This window comes from Tupaia chinensis, unplaced genomic scaffold, assembly GCF_000334495.1.
Source record: "Tupaia chinensis unplaced genomic scaffold, TupChi_1.0 Scaffold000271_1, whole genome shotgun sequence".
NCBI classification, from domain to species: domain Eukaryota; kingdom Metazoa; phylum Chordata; class Mammalia; order Scandentia; family Tupaiidae; genus Tupaia; species Tupaia belangeri.
The window spans coordinates 2,969,855-2,987,707 of record NW_006159752.1 but is presented as its reverse complement, the minus strand read 5'-3'; the positions used below and the strand labels follow the sequence as shown (position 1 = coordinate 2,987,707).

Below are 17,853 nucleotides of genomic sequence, written 5' to 3'. Positions count from 1 at the left end.
TCCAGCTCGTCTTTCATGTGCTCAAGGCTGTACCTGCGAGAACAGGGGGTGTTCCCTGTGGTGTGACTGGAATAGCTGGCAGGCTTTTTGTCCTAGTTTCTGTGCAACAGGACTGATTTTTCCATTTCCTGCTTTGATTTGCAACACAAAGGTATCTGTACCTTGGCCAGATTTTGCTAAGACGCTTAACAGCTACCCTTGAAGCTCTCAGACTTCATCGGCCAAATGTGACTTCAAAACCACAGATCTAAAATACCAGCCAGCATAAATAAAATTTTATATGAGCAATGTTGAACTTTTTAGTCATCCTCACACCCTGCAAATTTACAATACATCTTTCAATAAAATCCAAAGAAAAAAATGAATCTCTTCCTTTGGCGTGGGAGTGCATTATATTGAATCTACCACACAATGCTTAAGAATTAACTAACCATTTGCAAGAGACTTTAGAATGAAATGACTCATCTTTATGACAACTACCCAAGTGTATATTCACGCATGCGTCTTTCTGTGCGGATTATGAGCTGGTTTCAACATCGCATGTCTTTCCCCAAGCGGCCTCTGCTCTGCTCAAAGGCCTGTGTTCTTCCACTGTCCCTGCACAGGACTCGGGCCCATAAAAGGCAAAATATTTTAGTGACAGAATCTGTTAGTCCTCTCACCAAAACTGTCTCTCTGCTTTCTGACAAGCCTAAGTGTACATTCAAGTAATTCATAAACTCCTGCAAACACCATTGAGCTGTTTTATTCTTACCAGAACTGGACACACGCCTGATCCTCTGGGGAGATAAGACTCGATCCGAATTGAGATTTCTACTATCGCTGTTCCGCCTCAAACAGGAAACAGAAGGCCCTACTTTGCCTTTCGGGCCAGGTGTTTTCCTCAAACTGCAGGAGTCAGGCTTGGATATACTCCTACCTGAGGTAGTGGAAGTTTTGGAAGCAGAACCCTGTGGAAACAGTTAAGATTTTAGTTCAGATCACACCTCTCGCAGACTGCGGCGTCAGCTCTGTGAAAGAAACCCTTTGGGTCTAAGTGGCTACGCCCATTAAGCTGCCTTGTCCTGGCAGGCCTTGTATCCCTCTGGGTACTCCCTCTCGGAGCCTTGCTCTCCGCCCTTAAATGCTAGCCTCCACATGGCCCTCCTTTCTGGCCCTACCACGAGCTCTCCCTATGGGGACTGTGTCTGCTCTTTCAACTGTCACCTAGACACGGTGCAGGCAAAGAGATGCAGGCTGTCCAGGCCGATGCTGTCCTGAGTCTCCCAGACCCCTCACTTCTCCCTGCCCCTCTTCATTCCGCACCCACCGGCATCGCTCCTTAGCAGTGACCCCACTCATTGCTACTGTTCTTTAGGGACATACTACTGCTCTGGCGCTATACAAAATATCATCCCAATTTCTAAATACATGTATCAACTCATTTAATCCTCGTAACAGCCTAGGAGGTAGATGTTTTTATCATTTCTCTCTCTCTCTCTCTCTCTCTCTCTCTCTCTCTCTCTCTTTTGTTTTTTTAATTATCCTCCCCGGGAAATAGTCACACTACAACCCCTTCTCCTCCACCTCTCGCTCCTTAGGGACTTAGGCCATGCACGCACATGCACCTGATGTTTTTGAAGTCAAGAGGCCTGGGACCTGAACCACACAGCTGGCCATGTGGAATCCGGCTCCCTTAGCCACCAGGCCATGGGCTGGCCCCATACCTCATTTTTAAGAAGAAAATTAAACTTACTGAGGGTCAGCAGGTGATGTGGAGGTTAAAGAGCTGGACTCCCACATGGCTGACCATGGTTTGCGTCCCTGACCTGGCAACTTGCTTGCTTTCTCGCTGTCTCTCTTTGGTGAGCACATATGCCCTGTGGCAAATATAATAATAATATAAATAATTCTTTTTTAAAAAAGGAAAATTAAACTTACTTTTCCATGCATCTCAAAACTCATCTTTTCCCATATTCACCACAATATAACCAGGCACCCAAGTCAGTAAAAGTCATTTCTGGGTGCTTTCCTATCTTACCTCCATAACCTCTCTTCCAACCCCGCTCAGCAATGTCAGCATTCTCCTCACCAGGACTAAGGAAATCATGTCCTTAGGATCTTTCTGGTCTCACAGGCTTCTAATTCATCCTCCGCTCCCCTGCTTGGGCAATCTCTCCGAAATTCAAACGAGGTTCGACAGCTTCCCCCTGCCTCCCTGAGAAGGTCAACTCTTCTTATTGGGCTCCTCGAGCCCTGTTGGACATGGCAGCCCCTGCGGCCCTCCTCACTTCTTGCTTAATGTCAGGGTTCTGTGCTCCAGCTCCTGGTGGAACCAGTCCCTGGAGCTCCCTGAGACGGTATCCCCCCGATCCTCATCTTTGCACCTGCTTTTGCCTCTACCCAGAATACCTGCCCTTCTGGTTTGGGCTAGTGACTAACGTGACGTCTCCCCAAGAAGCCATCTTTGCACCCTCCCATGGCCACCATCCTGTTCCCCTCCTATGCCAGCATTGCCTGCATCTTCCCCATGGCCACCATCCTGCTCCCCTCCTATGCCTGCACTGCCAACTGGGTTTCGAGCACACTCTGTGGTTTACTGCTGCCCGTTGCACCCGCCAGCACACCTGCCCACCGGCTGTCTTTCCTTTCTACATACTAACAGCCGGCACAGTAATACAGCACATAGTAGGCCCCCAATCAACGCTCCCATTGTACATGCGGTCTTCCTCAAATTACCCCCCAAAGCCCAGGTACGACAGTACTGCCCCTGTGCATAAAGAAAACTCGAGCCTCACGGAGCCTAAGAAGCTTGACCCAGGTTCCTTTCCACCGAACACTGGAGGGACAAATTGAAACTACTCCAAAATCCATTTTCATGACCTCGATGCTGCACACTCCCCTACACCCTTTCCTCTTTTGTCAATAAGTCATCAATGACCATTTCCAATAGAGATACCTGAAGCCCTGCCTCCACGGTAGTTGTATTCACACCCGAGGGGATTTCAACACTAACTAAATAGACCAGTCTCCCAAGGAAACAGCTGAAGGTCATGTTTTGGGCAGAACAACATAGAAGGCGGAGCAAAGCAGCTGATCAGTAGGACACAAACTAACAGATCTTTTCTTTCCTTAAGTGGCAACATTAACCTTCCAGAGAAAACCATTTAAATAGTAAAGCAGAAAGGTGCATCTTCAACAAATGGCGTCTTTTGCTTTTCAGAGTTAACACGTTATAAAATTCTGAAACTATAATGTACAGGCAGGGGAAAGGGGTTGGGACCTTCAAGTTCATGGGGAAAGGTGCACTATGAAAAAAAACCTCTGCATGGATGTTACCTTTTTACACCAAAATAAACTTGCATTAACTTTCTGAAGTCCTCTTGTATATAGCGAAAGGGCCAGAATGCGGGTCAGGGACCTGAGCTTGAACTGCAGTTTTACTACTTGCCAGTTGTGTTTATTATTATTATTATTATTAATTTGCTTTAGGGACGTACACTTAGTGGGGAGAAGGGAGAAAGGGAGAAAGCATCCCCCAGGGGCATGGCCATGTCAGTCCCACCACCACCGTCCTCTTGGGATTTGGGGCATGCACAAGTGCCTGGCAAGCCTCTCAAGACTCCAGGTCCAGATTCGAACCATGTTATCGGCCATGTAGGATCCAGCCATCTTAACCACGATGCCATCAGCTAGCCCCAGCTTTGTGAGTCCTAAGTAACCTTCCTGAGACACTGAAACCATAGGCAACAAGGGCCAGTCCCACAGCCTGAAGGGGCTTGGCTGCATGACCGACAGCTTAAAACCATGCTAGGCACATTTGTGCGCATTGCACATGCCCCAAATCCTGACGGAACGGGGAGATGGAGAAGGGACTGTGGCATGGCCCTTCCCCTCGGTGCGGTGCTCTCTCCCCCTCCCTGGCACACTCCCTCTACCGATTAAAAAAAAAATATATATATATACATATATATATAGATAGAGAGAGAGAGAGAGAGAGAGAATCATGGCTCCATTGTTACTGGAAAGAGTAAATGACAACATGTTTAGATACTTGCCCACTCCCTTTACCTAACGTGATCACAAATACACAACCTCCATCATGGGTAGCTAGCTACTTTACACCCTATATCAAATTAAAGTCAAATCCCTTCTTCTAAGTAAGCACATTTCTAAAATTTCAGGTCAACCTTGATCACGGAGCAGCTATGAAGCCGCAGACAGCCTACGGAACCCGAGGCCTAACTTGGCCGAAGACCAGCGGAGCACGCTCAACATGAGATCTCTCTAGGGCCACGGAGCCGGGGCAGCAGAGCCTTCGGGTCCTGCAGGCTCAGCGGGTGGGCATCGGGGTTGGAGCAGACTGTGCAGCAGACGTCCCTCCTCTCCGCTGGCTACTGTAAGCGGGCCTGTGGGCTGCGACGACCCACTCAGGCTCTCTTCGCCCACTGTCCCCCACACAGGGGGAAAGGTGAGAGAGGGCGCTGTGCTGACGACGGGACTGTGGGAAGCATGGATTCTTGCCAGCTGCTGTGGCGCCGGGGTAAGGCAAGCGCCCGCTGATCCGGATGTGACTATGGACAGCCACAGGTCCGAGTCTCAGGTTGGGCTGAAATCGTACCAGGGCACACACGGGCTCCCCCAATCCCGAGAGGCAGCGTGATGAGACCTGTCAAGGGCGCCTCACTCTCCTTTTCCTCCCTCTTGTGGACTCATAGGAGTCAATGGGGGCATGGGGAGTTCTTTACCCCAGCTGGTAAGTCCAAGGGGCCAAGACTTTAGGACAGCACTTCAGGACTTCTGAAGTGTTTTGTATCTAATTATAAAACCTAACCGTGGGACTCCGAGGTGAAAACTTGATTTTTTAAGCATGCACCGGGGGCTGCTTCAACCTGATGACTGTCTTATCTTACTTCGCTATCACATTATTAGCTTGAAAAAAGGCCATCGTTCTGCACGTAAGAAATATAAGCCTAAGACTAAAAGCTCACATTGGAAAACCTTTGGTTTCAGAATTAGACAACTAATTAATACTTAAGATAAAGTTTTAAAACTTTATACTACTCCAGTGTCTAAGACTCTGGAGCTTGTGGGGTGTCATATAATAAAAATCTCCCATAAATCAAAGAGAAATATATATTTTTTTTAATTTGCCAGAGAGCACATGAGCAGAGAGAAAAAGCGAGAGAGCACCCACCCCAGGGAGGATGGCCAAGCCAGTGCTGTCTTCCATCGCTCCCTCTCCTGGGATTTTGGGCACATATGCCTCAGGTGTTTTTCAACCTCCAGATCTGGGACTCGAACCACTCTGTTGGCCACATGGGATCCAGTCACTTTAACGAACATGCCACTGGCTGGCCCTAAATGTCTTATCTCTAGGTATATCTATAAACACTAAGAATATTGATTACAATTAAGGGGTTATTGCAATTTAATTGAGCAAAATATTAAAATGATACATGATCCAAAATGAGTTTCCTAAGCTTGACTTCCAGGAAACAAAGTCTGACTCCTTCTACCATCCGGGAGTGTGTGGAAGCCTCCTGCATGTAGAACCTGTGGAAGGCCAACCCGTGCGACCAGTTGGTGGCGTAGTGGTTGTCCAGGTGCTGGACTCCCGCGTGGCCAACCACTGAGTCTCAGACCTGTCAGCTTGAAGATCATGTTGGGTGTGTGTGCAAACATGTCTAAGATCCCAAGAAGAGAAGGGACTGTGGTGTGGCCATCAACCCCTGGGGGGTGAGTTATCACTTTCTCTCTGGTGAGCATAGGTACCATACAGCAAAAACTTTTTAAAAAGGGAGGGGGCAAACATGTGGGAGGCTGTGATCCAAGCCATTTATTTACTTATTTACTTACTTACTTACTTTTAGGGAGAGGTTTTTGCTATCAGGGCTTATGTGCTCACCAGACAGACAGAGAGATAGAAAGCAAGAAATCACTCCCCAGGGGCATGGCCATGCCACAATCCCTTCTCCTCCATTCTCCTCTTGAAATTGCGAGCACACACGCACACGCATCCAGTATGAGTTTTAAGCCAGTGTCTAAAACTCAAACCACAATCGACTTACATGGAGTCCAGCAACGGACCCGTTATGCCATCTGCTGGTTCCCAAGGCCACTTTTTAATTTTTAACTTAAACACAGTCTTGCTTGGGTCGGCCCCGTTGCTTAGTGGTGGAGGCGGCTGGATCCCACACGCTGACTGCTCAGTTCAAGCTCTGGACCAGCTGCTGGAGGAACAACAGGCACAGGTGTGTGTGTGCCCAAATCCTGACGTGGCTGTGGCTGGGGCGGAGGAGAGGGGACTGCAGTGTGATGACCCCCTGAGGGGGCACCCCCCTCCCTCTCACATAACAGCAGCAACGACAGAGAAGACGGGGCCGTGCCGTGCCACAATCCTGCCTGTCTCCGTACCGCCAGGACGGGTCAATGGGCACACTCACTACCCCGGCTGTCAGCATGGTGCTCACCAGGGCTGGGCCCCAAGGCCATCACTTCTGGCTATGCACAAGGTGTCCAGAACCATGGGTGCACAGAGCTCCGAGACTGAAGGTGTGCGTGCCCCCAACGAAGCGCCATTCCATTTTGGCAAGAGATGTGCTAACACGTACGAGCCACAGAACAGTGACTCTGGCAGCGAACCACACGGACAGCACAGGGTGAGGTAAGGCGATTTGTGCCCAGAGACAGCGGCACGGCACGCACCAAACTCCACAGCAACCTTCCTGCTAAGGCCACTGGACACGGAATCCACATGATGCTGTCTCTCCTCCCAGGATTTAAACTAGTGAAAAATAAATTTAAAAAGTGAATTTGGGGGCCAGCTGGTGGCACGGTGAAGGCAGACGAATCCTCCATGGCCGGCTGTGGGGTTCAAGTCGGCCGGCACGTGTGCACACATACCCAAAATCCCGAGAGAGAATGGAGAAAGCTGCAGCGAGGCCATCTCCCCTGAGGGAGATATCTCAGTCCTCCATCCCGTCTCTCTCTGGCTAGTGCATGTGCCCTATAGCAAAAAACAATGCAAAAAATGGTGTATTCATACTCTCGTAATCTTGTTAAATGACTTAAAAACTTACTGCCGTAAATGGAGTTGCTATATCCTTTAAAACGTGGAGGACACTGAACATTTTCTGAGTACAAGGACGTCAGAGAGCTACATGGAATAGCGATTACAGCTTACGAAAACATGGGGGTCTGGGCCAGCAGGTGGTATGGTGGTTAAGGCACTGGACTCGCACATGGCTGACCATGGTTCGAGACCTAGACCTGGTGGCTTCCTATCTCACTTTCCTTCTCTCTGTCTCCCTCTGGTAAGCGTATGTGCCCTATGACAAATTAAAAAATAGTAATAGAAACAGTAGCAAACAAAACTAAATAATTCTTTTTTAAAAAACACATAAGAGTTTTAAAGTGAGTATCTTAATACAGGGCCTTATCGTGGGAGCTATGTAAGCTTTGGAGACAGTGGGACACTGACCATCCTCCTCATTACACTGAAAACAAATGAAAAACGCTTAACGGGGTCTCTTGGAGCACCTCGTGACAGTATGCGCACATTCAAACTGCGGTACGTTGGTCGGGAAGCCTAGGAGTGAAAATGGGAACCGGAAATCACTTGAATGGAGGTGATACTGACGGTATCTGGCGGCCCACTGGAGCTACCAGGATGAGACGCCCTAGGATTTGGGACTGGAGAAAGCATTCCAGGAGGTCTCCCTGACTGGGAGTAATGTGTAAGTAATACCTCAGAGAACAATGCCACGTGATCCCACCTCAGGAACGCCACCCGGGGCCACGAGGGCCAGGAGCAGTGCCGTGGTGGGTGGCTCTCCCTCACGTCATGTAGATCTAGTGAAGGTATCTTATCATATTGCAAAGGAATGTAAGCAGGGCTCCAGAATATCTCAATCTCTTGAGGATGTGCTGAAACAAAAACTAGAGCTATAGCAAAAAAGAAAAAAAAAATCAGAATTAATGGACGGTCATTAGTTTAGTACGTGGTGTGGTATATATTCTTCCAAACAAAAACCGAAACACCTCCACACTGACCCAGCTCAAGAGTATCAGGCCAGGACCAGCCAGTGGTGTGGTGGTGAAGGCAGCTGGATCCCATATGGTCATCTGTGAGTTCAAGTCCCAGACCTGCACGTGTGTGTGCACATGCCCAAATCCCGAGAAGTGAATGGAGAAGGGATTGGCAAGGCTATCTCCTCTGGGGGTCATTTCTCACTTTCTTTCTCTGTGTGTGTGTGTGTGTGTGTGTGTGTGTGTGTGTATACATGTATGCACGTGCCCAGCAACCACAGGAGCCCTATGGCAAAAGTTAAGAATATATATATAAAGAATATTGAGCCAGCCAGTGGCGTGGTGGTTAAGGTGGCTGATTCCCAAGTGGCTGGCTGTGAAGTTCAAGTCTCAGATCCAGCGACTTAAGAAGCACACTGAGTGGTGTGTGCCCAAAATCCCAAAAGAAGGAAAGGAAGAGACAGGAGACACCCTCCAATGGAGGGTGCTTTCTCACTGTCTATCTCTCCCACTCCCTCACCAGCAAACATACATACTCCAGCAAGACAAGTTTTATAAACACTATAAAAAAAAACAACAAAGGGACCAGCAGTTAGCGTAACGGCTATGTTGCTGGACACCCATGTAGTCGACCGCGGTTCAAGTCCCGGACCCGGTTGCTTAAGCTCATGCCAGGCACATGTGCGTGCGTGCCCAAGATCCCGAGAGGAGAATGGAGAAGAAGGGATTGCGGCATGCCCATCCCCCCTGGGGGGTGATTTCTCTCTTTCTGTCTCTCTGTCTCTCTCTCTCTGTGTCTGGCAAGTGCACGTGCCCTATAACAAAAACCTCTCCAAAAAAAATAAAATAAAATAAAATCAGTCTCCCCTAAAGAATCCCCAAGAAGCTGCAGTTCCCCTCTGTGTAGTCCCCATGCAGCCTGAGGTCATTCTGGACCCGCTCCTCAGCGCTTGGCCACAGTGTATTTTATTTCTGCCAACATGAACCCTGCATGGACAGGCGTGGGGGTCACATCTGCCTCTCTCCCTGGCACCTAGCTCCACCCCTGGCCCAGAAGACAGGCACCCAAGGACAGGGCGTGTGGGGCTGAAAATACACGGAGGTCCCACTGCCAAAAACAGGGCCGAGGACAAGTGTGTGACACCCGTGACAGCCTGCAGGACGTCTCTCAAACTCCGAAAACTCACGGCTTCATACTGTTGCAAAACCCATCTTTGAACTGCATATGCATTCTTACCTCGTAAAGGGGGAAACCTACGCCCTCCATGTGACAGGTGTTAGGGAAACACACTGCCTTTTCACTAGACGCACACACACACATTTTGTTTAAGTACCAAGAATCAATACACGAGGGCTCTGAGACTTCGGTCATTCACTAGTCCAATCCTTTCACCTTTGGGTCTTCAAATTTACCTGCCCAAAGTCACCTTAGCTGCTCAGAGGCAGAATCCAGAACACGCAAGTTCGAGAGAGCTCTGCTTCCCAGAGCTGCTTCGGCAAGAGCCCAGGGTTATTTTTAAGCTGACGTGTTTACCCACGCTGCCTGGCCATTTCTTCAGTCTGATCCAAGGCATTTTAAAGTGTATAAACAAACACGTTCACCTCCAGAAACATAAAATATGATTTGATTATATAAGGTATTTAGCCTCAAGTAACTATACTAAAATATTAAGATACCCTTTTCTTTTAGCGTATCATGAAAAGGAACATGGGTACTGAAATTGGGGCATGTTTTGATACACATATTGGTTCTCCTGAGCCCTACTGACACTCTACTGTGTCCTGACAAACGAAGACTCAACACCCGAAACAACCTGCAGGCCTAGTTCTGCAACACCATTGACTAGCAGGAGACAGCTCCTCGCTACAACATTCCAGTGTTTCCACTCCCTGAAGCACGCAAACAATCTTCACTTACCAAAAACAGAGACCCGTATTCAAAAGTCTCATTCATAATTTCCTTTTTTGGCTCCTGTTTTTCCACAGGTGCTCCATTTTCTTCTTCATCCTTTTCAGGGCTAATCCTTTCGATGTGGGGAACATACGTCACTTCCAAACACTCGGCGCTTTCCATCTTAACGGGGAGGACGCCTTTGATCTGAACAAGCGCAGCTACAGACCCGGCCTCGCAGGCCGAATTAGCAGAACCTGCCTGGTCAACATCCTCCCGATTCGATTTCATGGCAGCCGTTGCTCTTGGCGCCCGGTGCGGAGCATTTTTAGAATGAGTTGTGACATGCACAGCCTGGCTGGTAATGAGTTTATTCAACTGCTGCTTGTGCGTCTTGTTCATGAGGACTTCGGCTTTCGTGTCTGCGTTCAGGTCGGATCTCAGTGTTTTGCTCAACACTGTCAACTGTCTGGAGGGGAACCCCGGGGAGGGGGAAGAGGGGCCGGTCAGCTGAGGTTTGGGTGGGACCCTCGATGACGCGGGGTCTTTGGATGGCAACCCTGGCCGAGACATGACTTTAGCTTTGACGTTCTTAAAGTTTGGTCTTGGATAACTTATAATTTCGGTTTTCCTAACTTTGCTGCCTACAGAGGTATTCGCTTTGGTGCTCGATTTTCCTAGGCTGGGTTTAGACGTACTCGCAGGTGTCCCCTTGGGGTTCGGTAAACTGTTAAGCTCTCGAGGGCTCTTTCCCACTTTCTGACATCTCTCTGTCCTTCGGATGGGTGAGACAGAAAAGCTGGCACTCGTGGGCTCCAGGACTGGGGTGGACACTAGGACCGTGTTCTCTGCACTAGTGAGCATGTCGTTTGTGTCCCACGTCAGTTCCAACGGTGAAACCACCATCTGTCCCGGCGGGCTGCTTACTATCAACTCTATGGTACGGTCTTGGATTCCTGAATCCTTGTCGGTAGAGGCGACCGGAGTGTCTTCAGTCACAGTGACATTACGCTCTGAGTTCAGCCCTTGGGCTTTACTTTTATCAAAAGCTGGCACCAGAAATGGGCATTCATCATCAAAAAGACAATTAGGCCCTGTTTCTCTTCGATTTTGGCCCGTTTCCTTCCTCCCATATGCGCTCTGTGAATGTGTCTTACTATTCGGCTCATCTTTAGATAAACAAAAGGACTCTTGTAACGCAGACCCCCTGGGGACTTCCACGCCATCAGAACCTGGTGTGAGAGCTGGTGTCTCTTTTTTTCCAACAAGTCTGTGCTGTGACCCATCTGTGTATTCGCTGGTGACCTTCCCTGAAGAACGCGGACACTGATCTCCAGTATCTGGAACAACCACCTCGGTTTGCATGACCACATCGGAAAACGCAGTGTCACTCGTCTCTGGGCCCTCTGATGGCGTGGCTTGAGCAGCCCCAAATCCCCCTCTGTCATAGCTAGTTTCTCTTAAATACGTCTTGTCAGAGTGAGAAGATGCCCAGTTAGAATGGGATAAAGATGCATTTCCCCTTCGCAGACTGGGTGGCTGCAGACTCTCGGTGGGAGACCAAGACTGACTCTCGTCCACGGCCTGATGGGTTGTGAAGGTGCAGTTAGCATCCACTTTCATGTCAAATGTCTGGTTTAGCTCCAAGGCCGGAGGGTGGTCCGGACAGTTGAAATGGTCATTAGACTTCCACGGGCAGGACAGAGGAAGCTCAACGCTCTGGTCCCGGTCTGCTCCCAGGGAAGGACAGCTGCCCTGGAGGTACACAGGCTCCTCTGCATGAACGAGCCCCGGAGATGGACTTGTGGGATCCCCATGCATACCTAACGCCTGCTCACTCACAAAACCACCTGAAGACTTCCGGTGACTGAGTACTCCAACATGCTGATGGTTTAAGGAAATATTCTCACCAGGCTCGGCAGCAGGTTCCGTTTCCAAATCGACCACCATGGCGTCTGGGCTGGCAGAATTCCAATCCCCGTAAGCGGTTGAAGAGTTCGGTATAGCTGGTGATTTTTGGTTGTATGCATATATATTTCCATTTTTATCTCTTATAAATAAGGATTGCAGTTCGTCTTCTTTCTTGTCATCTGAAGTATCATCATTCATCCTGAATGTTAACTTTAAACCTCTGCCATTTTATTTCTTCAGTTCCTTTCAAATGAGAGGAAAGGGGAAAAAAACAATCTTCTGTCTCCTAAGTGTTTCAGCACAGTGGAAAGTTTTCCAGTCTAAGATGCTTTTGAGTTGAAACGATCTGTTGTTCTCTGGAAGAAATAAAATGTATAACTCGGGTAAATATTATAAAAATGAATAGACTTCCCTTGATTTACTTTAATCGCTTCATTTTCACATTAAGAACCCACAGCTATTACTTTGGGTAATTAAGATATTAGCTAACCTACAACCCCCTTGGAAAACCATGTTCTTTTTATTTGAGGGAATGGGGCCGATGGAGGACGCAGACACTGCTGGGTTGTCTCTGTGGCTGACTTCACAACTGGTAGGTCTCCTCCCTACCCCCGGGGCCTCTTACTTGTCCTAAGAGAGAAGTAAGTTACTTGTTTAATTAAAGGAAGTTAAATCTGGCAAGATTTTCCTTCTTATTGGTTGACAGAGCGGCCATTCATCCTGGTTTGCCTAAAATGATCCCACTGTGTGTCTGCTGTCCAGCATAACTAGTACCCGTGTCCCTTTCATTCTCAGAAGGGCGTCCCTGTTGTTTCCAGGAGTCACGACCAGACAGACCAAGCGGGCCCAGCAAATACGCTGAGATCAATGAAGAGTTAGGGAATTAGCATTTCTCCTCCCGTTTTCATCCTTGTCTTACACAGACGCCACTTCCAAAATAAAGGAGGAAAAGTTTATCCTTAAAAATGAAAGTGGTTCTGGGACCAGCAGTCAGCACAATGGCTATATTGCTAGACTCCCATGAAGTCGACCGAAGTTCGAGTCCCAGACCCAGTGGCTTAAACTCACGCCGGGCGTGCGTGTGCATGCCCAATATCCGGAGAGAAGAATGCAGGAGAAGGGATTGTGGTATGGCCATCCCCCCTGAGGGGTGATTTCTCGCTTTCTGTCTCTCTGTCTCTCTCTGCCTTTCTGGTGAGCACACGCGCCCTATAGCAAAAACCTCTCCCAAAAAGAAAGTGGTTCTGTTAGCTGGTCGTCCAAGTGGAAAGCATCGAGCATTATCACAATGTTACAGGGAGAACTACACCACGGACTGAATCATGTCCCTCCAAAACCCCAGTGACTCTACTGGAGATGGGGCCTTTAAGGAGGTGATGACAGTTAAGTGAAGCAGAGGCGGAGTACGGATCCGACAGAACCATTCTCTCACAAGAAGAGACCACACAGACCCGTCCTATCATGGTGGGGCACAGTGAGAAGTAGTTATCAGCAAGGCAGGAAGAGAGCGCTCTCCAAAAACTGCACCTGACAGAACCTTGGTCTTAGACTCCCCAGCCTCCAGAACAGAAAACACATTCGTGTAGTTTAAGTCGCCCAGTCTATGAGACTTTGCTACGGTAGCCTGAACCAAGAAGCCATAAGACCTAGTCATTCTACTTCTAAATTTCTATTAAAGAGATATAAAAACACATGTCCACACAAAAATGTGTACGTAAACGTACCAGGAGTCTTGGTACATTCATAATAGCCAAAAAGCCGAAATAATCAATTAGTGCATACATAACAAAATGTAATATACGCACAGAATATCCTTCTGCAATAGAAAGGAATATTAGATTGATAAATGGTACAACACAGGAAAGTCTTACAACTTGAAAAATATTGTATTAAGTGGAAGAAGCCAGTCACAAGAAATCTACAGGTCATGATACGATTTACATGAATTGTCCAGACAAGGCAAATCTATAAAGATGGAAAACAGACTAGAGCTTCTCTAGGGTGGGAAAGGCTCTGGGGGTGGGGGGGGATGACAAATGGCTGCTAACTGAAGGAAAGTTCCTTTTTTTTTAAAAAAATAATTATTTATTTTATTTTATTCATTTGTTTATTTATTTATTTTTTAGTTTGACCAGAGAGAGACAGAGGGTGAGAATGAGAGAAAGAGGGAGTGAGAAAGCAAGTCACCAGATTCAGGACTCGAACCCTGGTTGGCCATGTGGGAGTGTCCAGCACCTTAACCACCACGCCACCTGCTGGTCCCAAGAATGTTTCTTTTAGAGATGATTAAAATGTTCTAAAATTACATTATGGTGATGGTTGAAAAATGGTCAAAATATTCTGAAAACTACGAATTATACACTTTAAGAAAACCTTTCGAACCCCCATAAAAGGTATTAAATCTAGAGATTTTTGCAAATAACTACTGAGTCATTGAAAAAATCGTGACTTTTTAATGTTTTTCTATGCAAAAATGCATCATGACTTTTCTGGTGACCTCCTAAAATCTCTTTACAGTGTTTGTCAAATAGCAGTGCTTAAGAAAGGCCCAAATGCCCGAGCTGGGCCACAGAGCAGTCACACAGACACGCATTCGGCAGCACGCACCTTCTAATCTTAGTCCACGTCCACCAGATGTCACAGTCCTGTTCTGAAGAAGTACAGTAGCCACCGGGGGGAGTGACACTGTGGGTGACCTACAAATTTCTGAATTCAGAGTGGGTCTCACTTTCCTATTCTGCAGCCTTCTCTCTGTATTCAAACTTGAGTGACCTGAACAAAACTCAGCGTAGGATGCAGGGGAGGGCGGCAGGGATCCGTGTCTGCACCGACAGCTCTGTGTTTCTGGCTGTGCCCACAAAGCAGCCTTTACGGGGCAAGGAAAGACAGCAGTGGTCATCTCGGTTGCCTGCACTTGGTGAGCACGCCCACGCACACGCACACGCGGCTCAGCCCTAAAGTCGGGCAGCGTCAGGTACACACTGACGGAAAGTGCAAATCAGCCAACTCTTTAGCCATACCGCTCTACAGTTAGAAGGAATCAGTTCAGAAATTGTTTATGGGGAACCAGCAGATGGCACAATGGTTACCTCTCTGGACTTCCACATAATCAACCACAGTTCAAGTCCCAGACCCAGCGCTTAAAACTCATGCGGGACACATGTGCGTGCGTGCCCAAAATCCCAAGAGGAGAATGGAGGAGAGGGGATTGTGGTGTGGCCATCCCCTGGAAGGTGATTTCTCACTTTCTGTCTCTCTCATGAGAGGGCATGCACCCTATAGCAAAAACAAAACAAAACAAAACAAAATTCTCTAAAAAAAAAAGAGAGAGAGAAAAGAAATAGTTCATTGGCCATAATTTCAATAAAAGTATCTATGAAATATAAATTAACATTTTTAATCCTCTGATATAAGATACGTTCCAGCATAAGGGTTATACGGCTGGACTCCCACGTAGTTGACCGCAGTCTGAGCCCCAGATCTGGCAGCTTAAAACTCAAGCCAGGCATGCAAGCATGTGTGACCAAAATCCCAAAAGGTAACTAGAGGAGAAGGGATTGTGGTGTGGCCATCCCCCTGGGGGGTGATTTCGTGCTTTCTCTCTTTGTCTCTGTCTCTGTCTCTCCAGTGAGTGCATGTGCCCTATAGCAAGACTCTCTTAAAAAAAAAAAAAAAGTATGTCCAAGCTAAATGGTTAAATCAAGGAGTACATGTATTCATTTTTAGACCCACATATAGAGTATAATTTCCAAGAGCAGTAAACATGTCCACCTCCCTGCACCCATGAAGGTGTGTATCCAGTCAAGAGACTCCGGTGTGAGCATGTCTGAGCTAAGCGCACCGCACACATGCCCACTTAGCGTAATCGCACGTTATCTGTCTTCATTAACAGTCATTTGCTTCCACTAGCAGACCTGTTATTACCTAAGCCCCTTCTTCCAAAGTACACAAGAAATAAATACAATCAAATAAACCTCGGGCTGGCCAGCACAAGCAGGAGGGTGCCCCTGCATGGCAGCTGAGGTCTTGAGACCCACCTAAGCAGGCTGGGGAAGGTGGCCAGTACCCCAGGTCCTAGTCATTATTTCATGACTACTTATAGCGTAATTTTACTCCCCACTTAGGTCATTAAATGGCATGCCGTTTAAAGTGTGAATGCACATAGTTATGATAGATCCAAACCCTCTAATCCCTGCAGTCTCCTCTTAAGTTTTTATGAACTCACACATACAGTAGCAGTGACTCTCTAGGCTCCAAAACCCAAAATGGTCCTGGTCTTCAACTTGCTTTAAATTAAAAAAGAAAAAAAGACATGAGCAGGAACTCAGCTACAAATGACATTTTACTCTACAGTAACAAGGAGAGCAGTGAAGCTGGTGCGACTACACAGGCCTTGCTGCGTGGGGAGACCTGTCGGAGACGCCTCCTACTCTCCTTTCCTCTCGCCCTCCCTTCTCAGAAGAAATAAGTCAACGAACTTTAAAAAGAAAAGGGTAGTTGAACGACAAGAAAAAGCCAAGCCACCAGGCTGGCCCCACGGCACAGCAGTAAAGAGCTGCGTGAGAGAAGCTGGATCCCACGGGGCAGGGCAGCTGGACGCACAGGCGTGTGCCGGAGCGCCAGGGTCCGAGGGGTAGAGGGCCGGAGGGAGGGGTCACAGCCTGACCACATCCCGTGGAGGGTGCTCCCCCATCTCTCACTCTCAGAGAGACCTCTCTCAGTATGCACACGTTTTATAATGAATACAAAATAGTTAAAAAAAAAAAAATCATCATCACGGGACCAGCAGATAGCCTAATGGGTACGTTGCTGGACCCCCAGTCTACTGTGGTTCAAGTCTTACACCCGGCAGTTTAAAAATCACGCTGAGTGCACGCGTGCGAACCCAAGATCCCGAGAGGAGAATGGAGGAGAAGGGACTGCGTCGCAGCCATCTCCTCAGTGGGAGATTTCTCACTTTCTGTCTGTCTCTGTCTCTCTCCTCTCTCTGTCTTTCCAGTGAGCACACAAACCCTGTAACATAAACCTCTCTTTAAAAAAAAATCAGCAGCACATGTTATTAAAATAGATATACTAGAGCCGGCAGGTGGCATGGTGGGTAAGGGAGCTGGACTCTCATATGGCCAACTGCGGTTCAAATCCCACACCTGGTGGCTTGTTTTCTCACTTTCTTCCCTCTCTCCCTCTCTCGCTCTCTCGCTCTATCCCTCTCTGGTCAAATTGTCAAATTAAAATAAATAAATATATAAATAAATAAAATGAAGTAAAAGTAATTCTCTTAATAAAAGGCATACTCATAAATCTCTACTTTCTGTTTGAGCCACCTGTATGTAGAGATGACAGCATATGACTACAGAGAGGGCAGGAATGACAGTCATTAGAGTCGACGACCCTAAGTGCGCTGGTCACAGCGCTCAGGCAGGATCCCGGAGGCTGGCACTGGACGACCCAGACACTGACCCTTCAGCAATTTGATTACAGGGAGCCAAGGACTGGCCCAGGAGGGGCTGCCGGGGCTTTGGGATGTGACCATTCACGAACTGTTACAGAGAGCGGGGTTGGGCGTGGGGCCTGTGTTAAGTCAGCAGCCCCTGGGAGAGCACACAGATACTTGATCACGGATGATGTCGAGTTCACGCACCACCTCCCTTACTCTAAGTGTTTCTCACTGGTCCAGAACCCAGATCTAAAGGGTGGTTACTGGGACCAGCAGTTAGCATAATGGCTATGTCGCTGGACTCCCACGTAGTCGACTGCGATTCGCGTCCCGGACCCGGTGGCTTAAAACTCAAGCCGGGGGCTTGTGCGTGGCCGCCGGGCCTGAGCGGGGCCACCAGGCCTGCGTGTGGCCCCTGGGCCTGAGTGTGGCCGCCAGGCCTGCGCCTGCGCATGGCCCCCGGGACTGCGCATGGCAGCTGGGCTTGAGTGTGGCTGCTGGGCCTGAGCCTGTGCGTGGCCGCCGGGCCTGCACGTGGCCCCTGGGCCTGCGCGTGACCACTGGGCCTGCGCCTGTGTGAGGCCGCCGGCCGCAGGCGGCCAAC

The 17,853-nt window shown here is 48.3% G+C and overlaps 1 protein-coding gene across 3 annotated transcripts in view; it reads right to left on the bottom strand.

Moving 5' to 3' along the window:
- Nucleotides 1-17,853, bottom strand: part of MTUS1 (microtubule associated scaffold protein 1) — a 192,733-nt gene that overhangs the window by 113,380 nt on the left and 61,500 nt on the right. For all 3 annotated transcript variants that reach the window (XM_006149686.3, XM_006149687.3, XM_027772350.1), the window contains exons 2-3: nt 9,929-12,168; nt 755-950 (exon numbers count right to left, since the gene is read on the bottom strand). In XM_006149686.3, the coding sequence (XP_006149748.1) occupies nt 755-950; nt 9,929-12,010 (2,278 nt within the window). In that variant the 5' untranslated portion in view covers nt 12,011-12,168. The remainder of the gene's footprint in view (nt 1-754; nt 951-9,928; nt 12,169-17,853) is intronic.